Here is a 22213-nt window from a genome sequence, read left to right as displayed (position 1 = left end):
AGATTCCTGACTGCAACCTTGGAGAAGCCGCTGCCAGTCTAGACAATACTGAGCAAGATGGATCAATGGTCTGACTCAGTATATTTTATTTTATTTTTTATTTTACATTTATGTCCTGCTCTTCCTCCAAGGAGCCCAGAGCAGTGTACTACATACTTGAGTTTCTCCTCACAACAACCCTGTGAGGTAGGTTAGGCTGAGAGAGAAGTGACTGGCCCAGAGTCACCCAGCTAGTTTCATGGCTGAATGGGGATTTGAACTCGGGTCTCCCCAGTCCTAGTCCAGCACTCTAACCACTACACCATGCTGGCTCTCATATGGCAGCTTCCTATGTTCCTAACATCTGGGAATCCCTGTTAGAGGGACAACTAAGCCCCACCTGGATCTCTGCTGCTTGTACCTTCATAGGGGCTGCATTTTAATAGCAGATGCTTTAAAAACATGGGGAGGGGGCTGTGGGCCTGAGCCCCAGATTGTTTAAGCACCTAGCAATGCCTCCTGGCTAGAGCATTCCTTAGCCCTCCTCACCATACTTCAGCCTCTCCTCCCATCCACGTCACCAGCTTATAACAAGCCCTTTTTGCTCCTGCCTGTAACTGCATTTCTAGGCTCCTGTCTCAGCAGGCAGCAATTCAAAGTATGTGACTGCAAGCCTTGACAAGTCAGCCCTCTTGAAGAATTAACTCGGCTCAGCAAAACAAACTCCTTCAGCTGCTGAAATGGAAAGCAAAGCTCAGATCAGGTAAACGTCCACCCACAGAAAATGATCTGCAGGCCAGGCCACACAGAACATGTCCGGCGTGTGTGTGTTTAAAAAGCGATAACTCTTACGATCGGAGCCACCTAATGGCGCAGCGGGGAAGTAGCTTTCCTAGGGAGCCAGAGGTTGCCAGTTCGAATCCCTGCTGGTAGGTTTCCCAAACTGTGGGAAACACCTATATCGGGCAGCAGCGATATAGGAAGATGCTGAAAGGCATCATCCCATACTGCGGGAGGAGGCAGCCCCATAGGACTACTGAGGAGTATTTCATTCAGGCTGACGCATCCCAAGATGTCCGTGGCATTTCTGCTCAACAGCTTCCTCCCATCACTCTCAGCATTGGCGTTCTTAACAATAATGGCGGCCAACAAGGTCTGAAAACGAGGCACCACCAAATTTGGCACCACGGTATGCCAGAGGTGGGCTTTGCCACTTGGGCTGACCCCTTCAACATGCCCAGTCCAGGCGACTTGCGTGGACTAGCAAAAAGGGGTGAAGGAATGTTGGCTCAGTTTATCAGCCAGACAAAATATTTCACTCGTCAAGCTATATTGGTATATTGCACATCAGGACTTTTTTCACTCGTCAGGCATCCTTTTTCACTCGCCACAGACTAGTAGACTAGTGGATTCCTGCAGCTCTGACTACTCGTCACAGACTAGTGGATCTCTGCAGCCCTGCTGCTCATCATCCCCAGCTGCAGTGGCCAATAGTCAGGGATGATGGGAGTTGTGGTCCATCGTCTTCAGGAGGACCAAAATGTGTGCAGCCCTGCCTTAAAGAACCTTCAGGGGGAACACAGGCTGCTTGCAGAGAAACAAGAAGTTAGAACATTTCAGCATCATTCGAGTCCATCATGAAAACCACCTTAGTGCACCGATATGAATACGATGGATATTTATACACCTCTTTTCAACAAAAGTTCCCAAACTGTTTACATATATATTTATACACACATACACAAGCTGGGCCAGGTGCCTCTAGTTCGCAGGCACTGCCACCCCCACCCCCCGCCATCACTGTCTTCTTCCCCACCTGCCTGCCTCCACCATTTCCCCATCCACCCACCCACCTCCGTTCCCCCCATGCTTCCCCCACCTGCCCGTTACCGCCACCATTTTCTTCCCAGCTGCCCACCCTTTTCCCCCACCCACAAGCTGCCCGCCACCGCTGTTCTGTTTCCCCATCGGCTGGCCAACTACCGCCACCAGTTTCTTCCCTCCCACCTGTCCCTGTTGCTATCCAGCAGCTGCTCGCAAACTCTCGCGAGAGCTGCCACGCATGGAATTAACGACGGGTACGCCTAAGAGGTCTAAGAGTGTGTGTGTGTGTGTGTGTGTGTGTGTGTGTGTGTGTGTGTGTGAGAGAGAGAGAGAGAGAGAGAGAGATGTGATAATGGCTTGCAGTATATTAGGGTAGGTAAGCCTGGCTTTCAAGCTGCTCGACCACAACTCCCATCACCCCCAGCTATAATCTATTGTGGTGGGGATAATGAGAGTTGTAGTCCATCAACAGCTGGAGGGCCAAGGCTGCCGACGCCTGAAATGTATTCACAGAAGTACTGGTTTACCATTTGGCAAACAAAGTTGACCATTCAATGCCAACATTTAATGGTTTTCAATTGACGGCGTTTTAGGCTCACAGCAGGCATCCTCCACTCAAAAAAGCACTTACCGCGTCCAGTTTTTACGTGATTCTGGTGGCAAGAGTCTCCCATTCCATTACATTCACTTACAAAGGAAAGAATGAGCACCAAGATTTTGTAAGAAAGGAGTGGGGGGGAAACACTTGAATGAGAAGGGATTTTATGCCCGGTTGCATATTGCTGGCCAACAGAACCACAAAGGGTCTTAATCTCCACTTAGCATGGGGTTTCATCACTGCAAACAAGTCAGGTTTAAGCTGTTCATTACAGAGGAATCGGGTAATTATTATTGTTGTTGTTTTGCAGAGGGGGAGGTCTAGGGTAGTGCTGGTGGTGCTGCTAGGGGAACAGCCGTGTGAAGAACAGACTGAGCTTCAAATCGGAAGGCAAGCTTCGAATTGGAAGGCAAGCTCAGGCAGGAAGGTCTAGCAACAGTTTTTAGTCATGGGAGGAGAGCTGGTCTTGTGGCAGCAAGCATGAATTGTCCCCCTTGCTAAGCAGGGTCTGCCCTGGTTGCATATGAATGGGAGACCACATGTGAGTACTTTGAAGAGCACCTGCATGCTTGCATGCAGAAGGTTCCCAGTTCCCTCCCTGGCAGCATCTCCAAGATAGGGCCGAGAGAGACTCCTGCCTGCAGCCTTGGAGAAGCCGCTGCCATTCTGTGAAGACAATACTGAGCTAGATGGACCAAGGGTCTGACTCAGTATATGGCAGCTGCCTATGTCCAAGCTAAATGGAATCTCCATATTCAGAGGGATACAGTGTTCCCTCTAAGGCATGCGCATGTGCGTGCACTCACAAGTTTTTAAATGTCCACTCAGTTAATTTTTGATCCCACTCAGGGTGAATCAGGAAGATCCCACTCTGAATGCACATGTGCACACAATGCCTTGATAAGTCCACCCAGAACAAGACTCACCCTGCACACAGGATGAGTATACTGGAGGTATACTGCCTCTGAATGCCAGTTGCAGGGGAGCAGCCTTTATTTTCTTTGTAAACCTCTTTGAGAACTTTTGGTGGAAAAAGCAGTATATGAATATTCCTAGAAATCTTAGCAGCAATAAAGCAGGGATGGGCCATCAGGTTAGGTCAACTAGAGACCTTTATAGGGTCCCTGCTTGCAACTAAGCCACCTAATGGTGCGGGTGGGGAGGGGTAACTTGCCTAGGGAGCAAGAGGTTGCTGGTTCGAATCCCCACTGGTATGTTTCCCAGGTTATGGGGAACACCTATATGGGGCAGCAGTGATCTAGGAAGATGCTGAAAGGCATCATCTCACACTGCGTGAGAGGCAGCAATGGTCAACCCTTCCTGTATTCTACCAAAGACAACCACAAGGCTCTGTGGTCACCAGGCGTCGACACCAACTCGACGGCACAACTTTAACCTGCGACTAATTTGGGGACCAAATAACTCTTTTTGCATTGGTTGTGCTGTCCGAAGTTCTGGGGGGCAGCAGGGACATTTTTTTGGCTCAGAGCACTTTGCTCTCATGAGCAGGTTTTCTTCCTCTGTCTCCTTCCCCTGCTGGCATCCTATTGACCATCCATCCAACGGGTAAGGCAGAGAAAAAGTTCTGTTTCAGTGGCAGGTTATAGAGTCACATGATGCAGGAGCATGGATTGGTAGGCGTGGCCAGTGCAGCTTGCATCCTACATGTGGTGGCAGTGAGAAGTCAGCAGTTAGCTAGCTGACTTTACTCAGTTGATTGACTGATTGACTAAGTACCATCAAGTCGATGTCAACTCTTAGCAACCACATAGAGTCTCTCCAGGATGATCAGTCTTCAACTTGGTCTTTACGGTCTCTCAGTGGTGTATTCATTGCTGTCATGATCGAGTCCATCCACCTTGCTACTGGTCGTCCTCTTCTTCTCTTTCCTTCAGCTTTTCCCAGCATGATGGACTTCTCAAGGGAGCTGGGTCTTTGCACAACGTGTCCAAAGTATGATAGTTTGAGCCTGGTCATTTGTGCCACAAGTGGAAATTCTGGATTGATTTGTTCTATGATCCATCTGTTTGTTTTCCTGGCTGTCCACGGTATCCTCAAAAGTCTTCAGCACCAAAGTTCAAAAGCGTCAATACTTTTTCTATCTTGCTTCTTCCAAGTCCAGCTTTCGCCTCCATAGAGTGTCACGGGGGAAAACCACTGTCTGAACGATTCTAATCTTTGTAGATAAGACACGTGACAGCATCTAAATCTCCTCTCCAAGGCCTTCATTGCAACCCTACCAAGTGCTAGTCTGTGGTGTAATTTGACTGCTGGATACTTGACTGCTGATGGTCAATACTAAAAGGCAGAAGCTATCCACCACTTCAGTGTCTTAATTATCAATTCTGAGGCCGCTTGCTGTACCCGTTGTCTAGTCTTCTTTACATTTAAGCAGTTACTGCTCTACCAAAAAAAACCACAGGGCTATGTGGGCACCAGGAGTCGAAATCAACTTGATGGCACACTTTACCTTACATGAGTAAAATGGCACCTTTTAAAGTGGTGAATCTCTTCTATTTATCATGGGGAGAGCAACTTTATAAGGTTTAGCTGGTGGGTGTTACCTTATGTTTCTTTTTAGATTGTGAGCTCTTTGGGGACAGGGAAGCATCTTATCATTTATCTTTATATGAAAACCACGGTGAAAACTTCTGATGAAAAACTGGACATAAATGTTTGGAGTAGTTGAGAACAGCAAGCAGGTGGGAGGCCGTGCACACGGTCAGGGAGAAGCCAGGGAGGGAACTTGAAACCTTCTGCTCTTCCCAGAGCAGCTCCATCCCCTGAGGGGAATATCTTACAGTGTTCATACTTCTAGTTTCCCATTCATATGTAACCAGGGCAGACCCTGCTTAGTTAAGGGAACAAGCCGTGCTTACTACCACAAGACCAGCTCTCCTCTAGTGAAGTTCTAGTAGTCTAGTTATTATTCTTTAATAAAAAACTAGGGCTTCAGCTTTTATTGATTTTTACATTTATATCCCACTCTCCCGCCAAGCAGCCCAAAGTGATATAAATGGTTTTTTATGCTTATCCTCACCAACTCCATGAGAGAGAGGTTAGGCTGAGAGAAAAGCCACTGGCCTAGAGACACCCAGTGAGTTTCATGGCTGAATGGGGATTTGAACTCAGATCTCCCCAGACCTGGTCCAACACTCTAAGCACTATACCACATGGGCTCTCTTTAGCTCATTAACTGGCTGGTTAATTGATCAAGAGCAGCTTGACGGACCAAAAAGGTTCCTCCTGACTAACTAGTCAGCAGATGTACAAGTTGTGAATTATTTTTAATGCAAGTCCTTCTAACAGCTGCAGGAGACAAGGACTTTGTGGGCGACAGAACAGGAAACTCCTGTGCTAAGATAAGGCCAGCTGCGACCACACAACCAAGCATCACTGAACAAATAGTTTTTTCCTCCCTTTAGAGCCACTGCATTTTCACCAATGCATAACTGATGCAGGTACACTCAATCAAGGCTGCAATCCTATACACACTTACCTTGGAGTAAGTCCCTTTGAAACCAATGGGACCTACTTCAGAGTAGGCAGGCAAAGGTCTGAATTGCAGTTGAATAAGCCTTATTCTGTTAATCAAGAAAGTTTTATCTAATCAGATTATAGTCCTAAATAAAAAAAGAAATTTATCCATCGTATTTGGGTGGGATGACAGATAAAAGGCAAGAGATTATTTATTATTATTATTATTATTATTATTATTATTATTATTATTACTACATTTATATCCCACTCTTCCTCCAAGGAGCCCAGAGTGGTGTACTACATACTTGAGTTTCTCTTTCACAACAACCCTGTGAAGTAGGTTAGGCTGAGAGAGAAGTGACTGGCCCAGAGTCACCCAGCTAGTTGCATGGCTGAATGGGGATTTGAACTCGAGTCTCCCCGGTCCTAGTCCAGCACTCTAACCACGATTAAAAGAGCTTGAAGATGCTTTCCAATGCTAGAATTCTAGGATTCTAACCTTGTTTACAAACGGCACAAGCAGCACAACACACACATTGATTTATTTAAAATATTTATACCTCAACCCTCCAGTAGAATACTGCTCAGGGCAGCTCACAAAACTGACCAATAAAACAATATAAAATGAACACTACTAAAAACAGGACACCATTAAAACCAAATTTAAAAGTTACAAGTTAAGAAGTTAAAAACCCTGCAGATAAGAGCTAAATTTAAAATAGCTCCCTAAAAAAATTTAAAATAGCTCCTCAAAAGGGTTCTTCAGCTTTTTTTTTTTTTAAAACCCTAATGGTCTTGAGCTGATGCATCCATTGCAGCACATTAAATGGTTCCCACTAGATCTAGAAATATAGATTAGGATTGGGAATACAAGCCACAAGGGAATGGGGCTATCGCTCAGTTGGTAGAGCATCTGCTTTGCATGCAGAAGGGCCCCGGTTCAATCCCTGGCATCTCCAGGTAGGACTGGGAAAGATTCCTGAACAAAACCTTGGAGACCAATATTCTGACCTGGTATAAGGCAGATTCCAACGTTCCTGCATTAACCCCCAGCCCGATCCACTATACAGAGATGCTTCTGGCAGAAAGTGGGGGGGGGGATACATCTCACATTCTGTAGTATCCTCACTTTGGCAGTGTTGTAGCGCGAAACAGCTCAGGTTATGGGTTTGGAACCTGCCGGATATCGAGTCAGAGCACTGGTCCATCTAGCTCTGGCAGTGACTCTTCAAGGTTTCAGGCAGGTAAAGGTAAAGTTGTGCCATTGAGTCGGTGTTGACTCGTGGTGCCCACAGAGCCCTGTGGTTGTCTTGGGTAGAATACAGGAGGGGTTGACCATTACCAGTATGAGATGATGCCTTTCAGCACCTTGCTATATCGCTGCTGCCCGATATAGGTGTTTCCCCATAGTCCGGGAAACATATCAGCGGGGATTCGAACCAGCAACCTCTTGCTCCCTAGGCAAGTTACTTCCCCGCTGCAGAAGAGTCTCTCTCAACCACACCAGGAAATGCCACGGGGGGGGGGGGCTTTCTGTGTGCAAAGCAGATGCTCTTCCACTGGGCTACGGCTCCATCCCCTCAATGCAAAACGCTGGCTGGCCAACAGCCCTGAACCTCCACCCCTGATATTCTGCAAACAGCACAACAAGGACCAGGCTCTCTGGAGTCCTGAGCAGAAACTCTGATAATTCGGGGTGGGAGGCCCATTTTGCTGCAGGCCCCCACTTGAAAACACCTATTTCCAGCCAAGTGAGTCATCTAGAAAAATCTGTGTTTCTACGCATGCCCACCCTCATTAACAGATGTTTTCCCAACTGAAAAACTTGCTGTGTTCTTTTCAGAGGGCTGTTTGCAATAACCCTGTTAACCCAAAGAGTCCGCCCTCCTCCATGTCTTCCGAGAGACTTGAATTCCAGAGCTTTCTAGAGAAGCCTGGATAAATTTAACCACCGTGTCTGCTCTCTCTCTCTCATCGGAAGCTGGCATTACAAGGTTCCCTTGATGCAAAACAGTTTTGCAGCCATTTCCAGCTTTGCAGCCACTCGCAAACTAAAAGTGGTACAAAAAGGGTGCCTGCCAGCATCTGAGAGCAGAATGAAGTTTTAGGAAAAGCTACACAGGAAGTTGCCATATGCTGAGTCAGACCATTGGTCCATCTAGCCCAGTATTGTCTACACTGACCGGCAGCAGCTTCTCCAAGGTTTCAGGCAGGAGTCTTTCCCAGCCTTATCTGGAGATGCTGCCAGGGAGGGAACTTGAAACCTTCTGCATTTCCCAGAGAGGCCTCATCCCCTAAGGGGAATATCTTCCACTGCTCACACGTGTAGTCTCCCATTCAAATGCAAACCAGGATAGACCCTGCTTAGCCAAGGGGACAATTCATGCTTGCAAAGACAACCACAGGGCTCTGTGGTCACCAGGAGTCAGCAACAACTCGATGGCACACGTTACCTTTACCAAAGGACCAGCTCTCCTCCCTTACTTGGAATACCAGGATGGAATTCCTTCTCCATCCTTGTAGAGTGCACTTGATATAACATTATACTATCAAAACCCTTTTGGCTTAAAGGGAAGAGTTAAGGTGCTTAGAAATTCACTCATGCACCAAAGCACATGGAAGTTGTAGATTATGGGATCTGCCTTAATTTCTGTCTCAGGTAAGTCAGGCCCCAAGAAATTTTCTTTGGGTCTTGGAGCCAGCCCAAAAGTGTGTGTCCAGACAGTGGACACAACCAGGGCTGCCTAGGGCAAATCAAGATTTTATTAAACACTACTAAATAACTCAATTATTCCCTGTAACAGGGATTCCCAGATGTTGTTGACTACAACTCCCATAATCCCCAAGCAAAAGCCATTGCAGTTGGGGATTCTGGGAGTTGTAGTCAACAACCTGCTTAATAAAGAGGAAATTCATGCTCGCCACAAGACCAGCTCTCCTCCATTACTTGCCTGTCTCCAAACTATACAAACCATACAACCCTGTCTCCAAACTAGAGCTCACAGAGAGGCTATACAAACCAAATTCCAACTTCCCATAAACCTAAACAGCCGATAAACCACTGACGAACAGTTGGTGAGAGTACTGCACACTGGTGGTCTTCGGATTCATTTTAACTCAGTGTCATGCATTCCTGTCTCGGTGACAGCAATCTTAACAGTTCCACAATTCAGCAAACCAAGCATGAAAGCGAAAGCAAAACTGGTTTCGGTTTTGTGAAACCAAAACTAAACTGGAGAAAGCCATGTGAAAGTGAAAGCAACCACAAGCTGGTGGACGCAGAGTGAAAGTGAAAGTAAAATCAAGCTGTTGAAGCCATGTGACAGTGAAATCGAAACCAGGCTGGGTCAGTGAGAGCCTGGCTTATTAGTCGTTTCAGATGGACAAACAAGCCTCTCTTGAAGACACACCACCTTCTACAACATGCCACTTCTGTCACAAGCCTTCAGCCCACCCTGGAGAAGCCACTGCCAGTTTGTGTAGACAATACTGAGCGAGATGGACCTATAGTCTGACTCAGTATATGGCAGCTTCTAGGTACATAGTTGGAAGTTCCACCTTCCTAGGGAGTTGTTTTTTGTTTTAATCAGGAAGATTTTTAAACAACAAGACATTTAGTCATGTTATCACCACCCCCTTGCAATCTTCCCTCTAACAGAGATTCCCATTCAGATGTTGTTGACTACAACTCCCATAATCCCCAAGCAAAAGCCATTGCAGCTGGGGATTCTGGGAGTTGTAGTCAACATCTGGGAATCCCTGCTAGAGGGCACACTTCCCCCTTGCAGTCTGAAATGCTGCAGTCCAGAGGATTTTTTAAAAATACAGCAGGATATTTAGTCACGTTATCACCACCCCCTTGCAGTCTGAAGTGCAGCAGTCCAGGGATGCATCACAAAATGCTCTATTGAGCCCAATGTGCTTTTGATATATATATTATTATCAACAAGTAAATTTTAGCCCGTTGAATAACGGGCACTAGGAAGGGAAGGGGCCCAAATTCGCCCTCCCGCCCTCCCAGCTGCCCGACTTCCCCTTCCCCTTCCCCGCACCCCCCCCAAAGGAATAAGGGCCTCCGCCGCAGCCAAAAACCGCCCTCCCGCCCTCCCAGCTGCCCGAGCCCTCCTCACCCGAGTCAGCCCGCATGTTTTCCAAAGGTAAAGAGAGGAGCTCGCGAACAGAGCTCCTCTCTGTGCTAAGCCTCTTCCCAAACTGGTGTCGCCGCCCAAGCTCCAGTTCGGGAAGAGGCTTAGCACAGAGAGGAGCTCTGTTCGCGAGCTCCTCTCTTTACCTTTGGAAAACATGCGGGCTGACTCGGGTGAGGAGGGCTCGGGCAGCTGGGAGGGCGGCTTTCGGCTCCAGCGGCCCTTATTCCTTTTGGGGGGGTGCAGGGAAGGGGAAGTCGGGCAGCTGGGAGGGCGGGAGGGCGGTTATCGGCTGTGGCGCCGCCGCCGCCAGCCTCTATGCCGCGGCCGGTCTCCCCCGCCGGGCAAGAGCCCCAAGCCGCCCGGCTTCGGCGGCGGTGCCAGGCCTCGGCGGCGGCTCCGCCACCACCTCGGCCGGCTTCCCCCGCCGCCTCCTCCCCCCCACCCGGCTTCGGCAGCGCGGCCAATCCGCGGCCATGGCTCCGCCGCCGCCTTGGCCACGCCTCGGCCAGTGTCCCCCGCCGCTGCTTACCCGGCTTCTTCGGGGCAGCCGCTTCTGGCCACCCAAGATGGCCGCCGGGTGCTGGCGGTCGTGTCTCCCTGGCTCTGTTCTGGGCATGCACTTCGCGCATGACCAGAACAGTCCAGGCACGAACGCACGCTTGGTGTCCGTCCACGGATGGACACCAAGCGTTTTATTAGAGAGGATGGCACTGAAACATAAATGTGAACAAAAACAAACAATTTATACAACAGGGTGTGACAAATCCCATACACCAGGGAATGATGGTACCTCAAAATTTAATTATGGAGCCCATATTAGGATATTCAAAGGTAGAGTTATTGAATAAAACCTTTATTTGCCCCAGGGTTAATTGTAAAGGGGTAAAGAAAAGCCTATTTATTATTATTTACATTAATAGACCACGACACCACACTGGTGTAACACTACATCACACCCTCCCACTCCACAATGTCTGTCACTAAGTGCAGTAATTTTGTCAAGCGTCCACTGTCTGACTCCTAAACATTTGAGCTGGTTCCTAAATCCAAAGAAAAACTGTTAAAGCCTGTTATACAAGATGCAACCCCCAAAGATAATGCGATATATAAAATGTGCCCAACAACACATAAAACATTATGCATCCTTGCACAGTTTAAGGACACTACCAAAACAACCATTTCAAGATTTCTAAATATATCAAAATATGTTTAGATTAAGATATCTAATTTATCTTAGTTAAATCTTAGATTAAGATCTAAATACTGTTCCAAACTCTGAAATATTCCCAAATTGGTTATTAAGGCAGCCTTTTCATAAACAGACCTCAGCTTATAATAGCTATTCAGCCAAAATGGGGGCACACACACAAAAAAAAACCCCATCCTTGCATGAGGAAATACTCCAAAAATATTTTCTGCAAACTCTTAAGACAGCAGAACATCAGTGCATCAACTGCCAAAACAAACTCACCAATACCATTCAAACAACATTATCTTATAAACACTTGATATGTAAAACTCTACAAACCAGCAATTGCATGGAGTTATATTGAAACAAAAGCCATAGGCTTACCTTATGAGACTTAAACCATTGGAAAAGAGGTTAAAAGCAGGAAACCTCTCATTAAAACTCAGCTGCTATTATACAGCTCACTGACACAGCTGAGACTCCTGTATTCTACTAAGATACTCATTCTAACAGCAGGAGGGGAAACCTCAAAGAAGCCTCACACTCATCAATGAAGGACCATCCGGCACAAACTTCCCACTACTTTTAGGATCCCAGAAATATCACCTCTCTTTGCAGACATTATAAAGATGTTCCTGAAACCAGGTCTCCACATCAGTAAGAATAATTGTAAATTACCCCTGCTAACTGAGCAAAAAGGCTCCTTTTAAAGTAAAGGAAAAGTCGGTGTAAACTCCTGGTGACCCATGGTTGTCTTTGACAGAACACAGGAGGGGTTTGCCATTGCCATCTCCTGTGCAGGGTTGTAGTTATTTATTTATTTATTTATTTTTAATTTAAAATATTTATACCCCACCCCTCCAGTGCACTACTGCCCAGGGCAGCTCACAACAATAAAATAGATAAAAGATACAATAGAAGTAATAAAATTAATCAAATGAAATAATGGGGAGAAAGAGCAGGAGGGAGGGCACACCCTCAACTCCTGCCTGTAGGCTTCCAGCAGCATCTGGTGGGCCATTGTGCAAAACAGGATGCTGGACTAGATGGGCCTCCTTGGGCCTGATCCAGCAGGGCTGTTCCTATGTTCTTAAACAAGTTAAAAGTCCGATTAAAAACCACAGTCACTATTCGGTTCAAATTAAAAGTTATTTTAAAAGCTAAAAACTGGAAGTTATAAAAAGCTAAAGAACCAACCAGATGTAACCAAAAATGGAGCCTTAAAAAGCCTCCTTTAAAAGGTGTGTTTTCAGATGTAAAAAAAAACAACCCACACAGTATGAGGTGATGGCACCTTCCAGCATCTTTCCTATATTGCTGCTAAAGTAGCAAGTCTCTTAAATTTAGCAAGAGAGAGAGAAAGAGCAACTGTCCCTATCCTGTTAGGGAGCTTGGAGGGGAGATTTCTGAATCTACCCCAGCTGCAGCAGATGTGCACAGGTAAAGAGAGCACTGCTAATTAATATTGTCCGGAGAGATGGAGTTAAAGTTCTACATAGTGTAGTTTTATTTAGGAAACCCATCAGGGAGATAGATTAAGGCCTACATGCTTAGCTGCTTGCTACATACAGGAAGAAGGGAGGGAGAAGACGGAAGTCTCTCTCTCCAAGCAACAGAATGAAACCTAAGACTATCGGTCTAAATAAAGTGGGGCAGGCAGAGAGAGCATAGTCAGAGAGGGAATGCCCTTTCTGGCTGGCTGTCTCTAATTTCAATGCCCCTAGTGGTCCATAGGATTGCTGGTGCTAAGAGTCAATGCCATCAGGGGCTGCATCTCCAACATAGCCAATCCCAGCACAGCCTCCTCTGGAACATAGAGCAGCCATATACTGAGTCAAATCATTGATCCATCTAGCTCAGTATTGTCTACACTGACTGGCAGCAGCTCCCCAAGGCTTCGGGCAGGAGTTCCTCCCAGCCCTACCTGGAGATGCTGCCAGGGAATGAACCTGGAATCTTCTGTATGCAAGCCACATCTCCTGATGTCTAGTGCTCATTGCATCCCATTCAGATCTTATCAAATGAGACAATTCATACTCGCTAATGACACAGCAGAGAAATAACTTGCCTAGGGAGCCAGATGTTGCTCGTTCGAGTCCCCGCTGGTATGTTTCCCAGACTATGGGAAACACTTATATCGGGCAGCAGCGATGTAGGAAGATGCTGAAAGACATCATCTCATACTGTGCGGGAGGAGGCAAGGGTAAACCCCTCCTGTATTCTACCAAAGGCAACCACAGGGCTCTGTGGTTGCCAGGAGTCGACACTGTCTCAATGGCACCACTTTACATTACTTACCAGAAGACGAGTTTTCCTCTCCCAAGTGATTGTTGCTGATGCCTGTTTCTTTTTAGATTGTGTGCCCTTCCGGGATAGGGAATTATCTTATTTATGTGTTTTCTATGTAAACTGCTTTGTTGAAAAGTGCGATATAAATATTCATAGGAGTAATATTCATAATAGTAAATTGACATTAAGACTTGCATAAGACTTGACATTAAGGGTACTAGCATTTCTAATTCCAAAATCATGAACTCTCTAACCAGGATCGCCGGCGATTGTCCTCTCAAAAATGAGGGGACTGGTAAAAAAGAAACTGAAAGGGAAAGTCAAGAGGGTCAAATTACTCCAGAAAGCATGGAACTTATTCAAAACCACAATAACAGAAGCTCAGTTGGAATGTTTACCAAGGAGGAGGAAAGGTACCACCAGAAGGATGCCAGCATGGCTAACCAGTAGAGTCAGGGAAGCTATAAAAGAGAAGACGGCTTCCTTCAGAAAATGGAAGTCCTGCCCAAATGAAGAGAAGAGGAAGGAACATAAACTCTGGCAAAATTAATGCAAGGAGACAATAAGGGATGCAAAAAGAGAGTTTTTTGCATCAATAACAAAATAATATTTAACCATTCCTGGATTAGGAAGAAAAATGTAGACCCACCCAGATAAGCTGGTCTTTGAAGATCTAGCAAGCTTAGACAAAGCCTCATCTCTCTGTCCACACACCAAGGAGAGGAACACTTTGAAAAGGGTTATAGATTAACTTTGTTTCAGTGACACATCCAAGTTGGACTCTTAGCACCTCATCTGATCTCCTGCTTCCCCATACCAGCAGCCAGTTACTCGCATTCTAACTGCCGCAGAACTCAGTGGAACTCTGGGGCCTCAACCATCCTCACTCTCAAAGCTGATTGGTTTAAGACGATGCCCATTACTAGTTGGGCATACCAGTATATTGCTAGCAATTTTCAAGCTGTAAAATGCTTCTTATATGCCTCACACACTATTACACCCCAGTTCCAAAGATTTTAGTCCCCTGCTAAATGAGCAAAGAGGCACCTTTTTAAAGTGGCAGTTCTCCTCCTTGAGCAGGGGGAGAGCAACTGGCCCTATCCACCCCCAGCACAGCACCCCTCCAGTGGCTGTTGCTGCCTTTTTTCGACTGTGAGCCCATTGGGGACAAGGAGCCATTTTATTTATTTATTTGGTTGATTGTTTATATCTATGTAATCTGCTTTGGTGATTTCTGTTGAAAAGCGGTATATAAATATTCATCATATTTGTTGATTTCTTTACTGAGCAGGAGGAGAGCAACTGGCCCTATCCAACCCCAACACAACATCCTCCCAGTGGTTGTTGCTGGGGTCTATCATATGTTTCTTTTTTCGACTGAGAGCCCTTGGGGACAGGGAGCCATTTTTAACATTTATTTACATGTACGTAAACTGCTTAGGAACTTTTGTTGGAAAGCAGTTTATAAATACCCATTGCATAAATATCTGTCATTTAAATTTTATTTAAAGAGAGCAGTGTGGTCTAGTGGTTAGAATGATGAACTAGGATCGAGGAGATTCGAGTTCAAATCCCCATTTAGCCATGAAATTCACTGGGTGACTCTGGGCCGGTCACGTATCTCTCAGCCTAACCTACCTTACAGGGTTGTTGTGAAGATAACTATAACCCTACACACTACCTTGGGCTCCTTGGAGGAAGAGCAGGATATAAATGTAACAATAAATAAAACAAATAAAATATGTATCATTAACAAGGTGATAAAATATGTCTCATTATCAAGGTGCAAGGGGAAGCTTGAAGCACCACTCATTTAAACTTTTGTGACGGGGGGGATATGCTTTGAGGCCTGACGATATGGATTATTAGGCTTGGTGGGGGTATTCAATAAACGGGGGGGGGGACTCCTCAAATGCTTAGGTGAGAACCTGTTTATCATATTTGTATCCTAAACTCCCTCCAAGGACTCAGTGTGGCCTTTATAGCTTTTCTCATTTTATACTCACAACAACCCTGCAAGGTAGAGTAGCCCAGAGACCGCAATTTATCCACGATCTCCCAGTGACTAGGTGGGGACTTGAACCCAGATCACCCCAGGTGAAGCCCACCATTCTACCTACTAGGTGGCCGTATCTCCAGATGTACGTACCTATTTGACGGTTATGGCTAATTCACCCTCCAGTCGATCCAAAATCTTGGACATGTAGCAGAGCCATACATGTGCACACACGCACATGCACGCAGCTGATACGAGGTACTACTAATACTTTGATATTTATATGCCACTTTTGAACAAAAGTTTCCAAAAGTGTGGCTTCCCGGAAGCATCTGGTGGGCCACTGTGGGAAACAGCGTACTGGACTGGATCAGGAGAGCTGGTCTTGTGGTAGCAAGCATGACTTGCCCCTTAGCTAAGCAGGATCTGCCCTGGTTGCATATGAATGGGAGACTAGAAGTGTGAGCCCTGGAAGATATTCCCCTCAGGGGATGGAGCCGCTCTGGGAAGAGCATCTAGGTTCCCAGTTCCCTCCCTGGCAGCATCTCCAAGATAGGGCTGAGACACATTCCTGCCTGCAACCTTGGAGAAGCCGCTGCCCGTCTGTGAAGACAATACTGAGCTAGATAGACCAATGGCCTGACTCAGTATATGGCAGCTGCCTATGTTCCTATATTCCTATGTTCCGGACTCGGGCTGTTCTTATGGCAGCGTGCCACCCAGGACAGCTAGGGCTCAGAGCTTCAGCTTCCGACAATGTATTTTAAAGCCCTCTGACTTGGCTGTCAGGCCAAAGGTAACAAGCAAGAGTAAACAGCCACAGGAGGGAAAGCAAACAACAGCCTCAGATTAGAGGGTTTGACTCTTTTGTTTTGAAATCTGGGTTTGTGTAGATTTAGAAGAAAGCACTTGAGTAAACGTGGGCATCTCCCACTTACACTTGCATTTATGTCAACAATCTTTGGACAAGGTTCCCTAATTCCTTAAAACATACAGCCCACCTCCTTTCGAAACATATCTCACCGCATACAGAACAAGTCCAGGAGGTTCACCGGCCAATATGAGCTGTTTTTTTCACAGCAGTACCTCTTGCAGATCTATGGGGTGGGACATGATGCTGCCAAAGAAATCATTAAACAACCAGTAGCGGATATGGAGGAGTAGGTTGATCGAGGTTCTGTGGCCCCTCGTCGTGTTCCAGAAGGCTTCCAAACGACCTTCAGCCAGCTAGCTGCATACATAACAAATCGGACCACTCTAAATCTAGCAAATTAATTTTTACACTTTTCTCAGAAAAGACTACAGCTCCCAGGAACACCTGCTCCATTTCCAGGACTCCAAAGGAATTTAGAAAAAAAGGAGGGGGGGAGACATCATAAAATTCAAGCCATGGAAGATGCTGGCTGTTAGCTCCCTGGCAGGAGCAAAGTTATAGCAAAGCGGCTGTCTCCTGCCCAGTTCTGCAAGGGCCAAAGTCAACCTTCGGAGAGTCAAAGGGTTTGGCCCAAAGTGATGAAGGAATCCTTGCCCTAGGTGGGCCCAAATCAAAACGGGGACCCCTCTGAAGCGCTCCCCAAATTGAAGAAGGTTGCTTTGCATAGCATTTCATTTATTTATTTATACCTATCTAAACCACTTTGGGAACTTTTGTTGATACGCAGGATATAAATATTCATCATATTCATAGATATACTCTTTACCCCAGAAGTAAACAAATAAAAACAAATAAAAACATAACGACTTAGGAAGCTGCCTCCTACCGAGTCAGACCATTGGTCCATCTAGATCAGTGTTGTGTACTCTGACTGGCAGCAGCTCTCCAAGGTTTCAAGCGGGAGTCTCTCCCAGCCCTAACTGGAGATGCTGCCAGGGACTGAACCGGGGACCTTCTGCAAGCAAAGCAGATGATCTGCCACTGAACTACAGCCCCATGACATTTTCATACATAGACTTTAAAAAAAGAAGAATTTGTTGATGGAGGTTTTCAACATCCTGGACTCCTAAATGTTCCTCTCGCAGCCAAAGAGAGAAACAGAAAAGCTACAATGCCCAGACATTGACAGTATACACCAAAATGCTGGTTACTGAACCACTTAGATCTGGGTGCCTTTCACAGAAATAGCACATTGATGTCCCTGTTAATAAAGCATGCATCGCTCTTTTTTAAAATTATTCTTCTTCTTCTTTATTCACACAGTCAGACAGATGTTACTGACTGGTTTGTTTTATCCAGACATCCGCCTGGGATTCCTGAATTGTATTGTCAATATTGTCGTCGTCGTTATAAATATCATCGCAGAATGTAAGCTGTTCCCAGCAAAGTTGCTTTTTGTCATTGACTGAGGGTAATTTCCGCGACCCCTATGGTGTTGAGGTGCTCTTCAAGGTGTTTTGGAATTGCACCCAGGGCGCCAATGGCTACTGGGCCCACTCAGCAACCGAGGGTCTGACACAGTATAAAGGAGCTTCCTATATTCCTATGCTCAGTTATGAGGGCACCCACTGCATGAGTTTGAGCTGTTCTTTGAGTCAGGCCCTGATCTAGAAGAATGAGAAGAACTGACAGCTGGTCTAGAGCAGGGTTTCTTAACCTTGGGCCCCCAGATGTCGATAGACTACAACGCCCATCATCCCCAGCCACAATGGACATGGCTGGGGATGATGGGAGTTGTAGTCCATCAACAACTGGGGGCCCAAGGTTAAGAAACCCTGGTCTGGAGCAATGAGCACAGTCACCATCCCTCCGTCTGGTGATATCTGCCTTGTGAGTCAGTCCTGAAGCCAGAAAGGGTGCAGGAAACCTATCTCATCCAAGGATCCCTGGATCCGCGTTGCATGCATACCAAAATCACCATTTAAAGGGTGCCTGAAGGCAAAGGTATTCCTTGGTGCCCAAAGTTAAGAAGTGCTTTGGGCACACACACATCCCAGCACGCCCTTAATCTGTAAATGGGTGGATTTTTTTCTAACCAGCAATTAAGAGGGCTGAGTTGCTGAGAAGGTATCCTGAGGCTACACCACCCTCTGTCTGCCTGCAACGGGAACAGCGGCTCATTTGTGACAGCAACAATCTCCCCATTCACAGCAAAGCTGAGGTCAAACAGCAGGACGGGTAGAAGAACTTGCAGCCATCTCTCTCTCTCTCTCTCTCTCTCATTGTTATCAAAGATCATAGGAACATCGGAAGCTGCCATATACTGAGTCAGACCATTGGTCCATCTCACTCAGTATTGTCTACACAGACTGGCAGCAGCTTCTCCAAGGCTGCAGGCAGGAATAGCCAGGGAAGGAACTTGGAGCCTAAATGCTCTTCCCAGAGCGGCTCTATCCCCTGAGGGGAATCTCTTGCAGTGCTCACACTTCTAGTCTCCCTTTCATATGCAACCAGGGCAGATCCTGCTTAGCTTAAGGGGACAAGTCATGCTTGCTACCCCAAGACCAGCTCTCTTCCCACATCATCTCTGATATGTTTTTAAGAATCTGTTTGTGCAAAACAAAGTCATCTTTCCCAATGACCTTTACAGATACCACATTTTGCACAAGCAATCCTGCCACTGAAATTAATTGAATCTCTGTTTTTTACACCGGAATATGCTCAGTGAACTTTTTGTTTTGTTTTAGCAGAAATGCTGAAGATAATGATCGTATTTTAACGGTTATTGTTCTCAACAGATTTTTAATGCTCAATACTTGGATCAATAATTCAAAAATGCCATCATGCCCAAGAGAAACCGAAGATCTTGCTCAGATTCAAATTGACCATATACGGCAATTATTCAGTATAATTAATTATGTTTGAAGTTGGAATCCTACAAATGTCAAACTGTTCTACTTCACTTTTGCAAGCGCATTAATAAAACATTCTACGACACACATTTAATCCCTGAGCTTTCCTATCAATGTTATCCATGCAAAATGGCTTTGCCCAGTCAACAGGCCTCACTGACTAGTTTCCAATATTTTATTATCCATCCCATTCTGCCAGCATTTCTCCTACTATGATGCGACCTTAAGAATATTGCTACAGAATGTGCGACATGCAAAAGACCTTTGAAGATGTCGTCTGCAAAGGGCAACAATCCTACTGAAACAAACAATCCTACTGAAATTGTTTTGTTTTATAATCTCCCATTGGCTAACATCCTAAATTTACTCGAGGAATTCCCAGTGAAATTAAAAGGACGAGTGAAGGCATGCCATAACAACGTAAGAACAGCCCTGCTGGATCAGGCCCAAGGAGGCCCATCTAGCCCAGCATCCTGTTTTGCACAGTGGCCCACCAGATGCCTCTGGAAGCCACAGGCAGGAGTTGAGGGCATTCCCTCTCTCCTGCTGTTACTCCCCTGCAACTGGGACTCAGAGGTACTTGTCCTTTCCACTTCAGTGGGGCTTGCTTGAGTAAATTTAGTCAGGTTGTCCAGCCACTGATCTGAATGGCTTCAGCTCACATCTCAAATCTTACCAGCTTCATAACCGAGTTGTGTAGTGCCTGGAATGGGGCACCCAGGGTTCAGACCCCTGCTTGGCTAGCCATCAGGGGAGAAGGGGTCTCAGCGCAAGGTGACAAGCTAGGACCACATGGGAGAAATGGATCTTGGGCTTGAGCTCACAGGATTCTCCTTCTGAGCTGGCCCTAATAAAGAGCTGCAAGGCAGCCTGCCAAATGGATACGAGGATCGTGCCCTGCCTCTGGGATTCTCCAGCTTGGGTCAAGGAGTTGCTCCTCCTCAAGCTCCCCCCGCCCCCGCCTGCACCCCACGGACTCTGCGCATGCTTAGACGCCCTCTCCCCCTCCTCCTCCCCAAAATCCTGACATCCAGACTCGGCTGCGGCGCCGACCCACACCCAGCCCACCTCCCTGGGTCATCATCATCATCATCATCCCATGCCCAGAAACCGCCTCCCCAAGCGCCGGGCGGGCATCCCAGCCGGGCTGCGGGTGAGGGGGGGGGAGAGAGAAGGCGGGCTCCCGCCAGCGCCTGCCCCCTCCCCTCCCCGGCCCGCCCCCGCCACTCTGCACATGCTCAGGGGCCCTCCGTTCCGCGGGCGGGGCTGGCTCGAAGCCTGCTACCAGGCTTGCGCACGCCTGCCAGAGCCAGACAAAAGGCGGCGGCGGCGCGTCCTCACCGTCGGAGCTGAGCGAGTCGTAGGCATCGCGCGGCGGCTGCTGCGGCGGGCCGCCGGGCTCGCTGTAGTCCACCCAGCTGAGCCCTTCCAAGTTGTCGTAGTCCGTGCGGTGCTGGTCCTCCACCGGCACCACCGTGAAGTGCGGCATGATCGCCTCGGGCTCCTGCCGCTGCCGCCTGGGCTTCCCCGCCGGGGGCGGGCGCAGCGGAGCGGCACGCCTCGGCCCGGCGGCGGAGCGAGCGGGAGGCGCGCAGCGCAGCGCAGGCGAGCCAGGCTGGCATTCCAGCGGCCTTGGGTCACTTCCTCTCAGGAAACCCGGCGGCTCCTCAACTCCACCCATTCCCCGCCGCGGCGAGGCGAGGCCGGGGCGCTGCGGAGGGACAGAGGGAGCAGCCACAGACTGAGTCCGACCCTTGGCCCCGCGAGCTCTGAGGATGGCCAACCCAGGCTGGCAGCGGGCGGCTTCTCCAAGGTTGCAGGCGGGCTGCAGGACTCTCTCTCTCTCTTTCTCTCGGCCCTATCTTGGAGATGCTGCCCAGGAGGGGACTTGGAACCGTCTAATCTGCATGCAGATGCTCTAGAGGAGAGATACTACAACCAACGACAGGGAATGCCCATGGAAAAGCCCGCGTTCCTTCCATAGGAATGCATGGAATTTGTCAGCAGCCACTGGCCTTCAGAAATTCCATGCTATGGCCCTTTGGAAGGAAGAGCACAGGAAGCTGTCATATACTGAGTCAGACCCTCGGTCCATCTAGCTCAGGATTATCTACCCAGGCTGGCAGCAGCTTCTCCAAGGTTGCAGGCAGGTAGGAGTCTCTCTCAGCCCTGTCTTGGAGATGCTGCTGGGAGCTGTAGTCTGATGACATCTGGAGAGCCGCAGGTTGGGGACCCGTCTAGAACTTGGACCCTTCTGCTCTTCCCAGAGTGGCTCCATCCCCAAAGGGGAATAGTTTACAGTGCTCACACTTCTAGTCTCCCATTCAAATGCAACCAGGGCAGACCCTGATCCATGGGGGGGGGGGAGGCACAAGTGGAGGCAATCACCTCAGGCCCTATGCATGGAGAGGGCGACCCATCTAAAGTCTGCTTCAAGCACTGAACATGATCAGATCGGCCCTTTTCATTCAAGGCAGCAGACCAGACCCATGAAACAGGGGTTCTTCTCAAATGGGGGTCCCCCCCACCCCAGCTGTCATCAGACTACAACTCCCATCATCCACAGCCAGCAGTCTGGATGAGGGGAGTTGTAGTCCAATGATATCTGGAGGACCGTGGGTTGGGGACCCATCTACAGCCATGATCATCAAACGGAAACAAATAAATTTTAATACTTTTAGGAGGACCTAGAAGACGTACCTGTTTTCCCTGGCTTTTAACTTAAATTTAAATGTTGAATTTTTATGTGTGTTTTTATCTACTGTGATTTTTTATCCGTTTTTTGAATTTTAAATGTTTTGTTTTATATTTTAATCTGTACACTGCCTAGAGATGTCTATACTAGGTGGTACAGAAATGCAATGAATGAATGAATGAATGAATGTCAGATCCATTTCCATAAATCTGCACACAGGTGAGAAGAG

At 47.4% G+C, this 22213-nt stretch overlaps 1 protein-coding gene across 4 annotated transcripts in view; it reads right to left on the bottom strand.

The window, feature by feature from the left end:
* SLC12A4 (solute carrier family 12 member 4) overlaps positions 1 to 20934 on the bottom strand; it is a 78685-nt gene extending 57751 nt beyond the window's left edge. Inside the window, exon 1 of one of the 4 annotated variants that reach the window (XR_008311248.1) lies at positions 20631 to 20934. Coding sequence is in view for 2 of the 4 variants with exons in the window: in XM_053270950.1 (XP_053126925.1) it covers positions 20631 to 20778 (148 nt within the window). In the remaining 2 variants the exon portion in view is untranslated. Of the gene's footprint in view, positions 1 to 11602; positions 11634 to 14156; positions 14333 to 20630 lie in introns of those variants that run through there. The other 3 variants (XM_053270950.1, XM_053270951.1, XM_053270953.1) reach the window with 3 other exon arrangements.
* Positions 20935 to 22213: the final 1279 nt, after the last annotated feature.

The sequence above is a fragment of the Hemicordylus capensis genome, chromosome 9 (assembly GCF_027244095.1).
Source record: "Hemicordylus capensis ecotype Gifberg chromosome 9, rHemCap1.1.pri, whole genome shotgun sequence".
NCBI lineage: Eukaryota > Metazoa > Chordata > Lepidosauria > Squamata > Cordylidae > Hemicordylus > Hemicordylus capensis.
The sequence above is the reverse complement of the archived record's forward strand: the minus strand, read 5'-3'. Positions and strand labels throughout refer to the sequence as shown.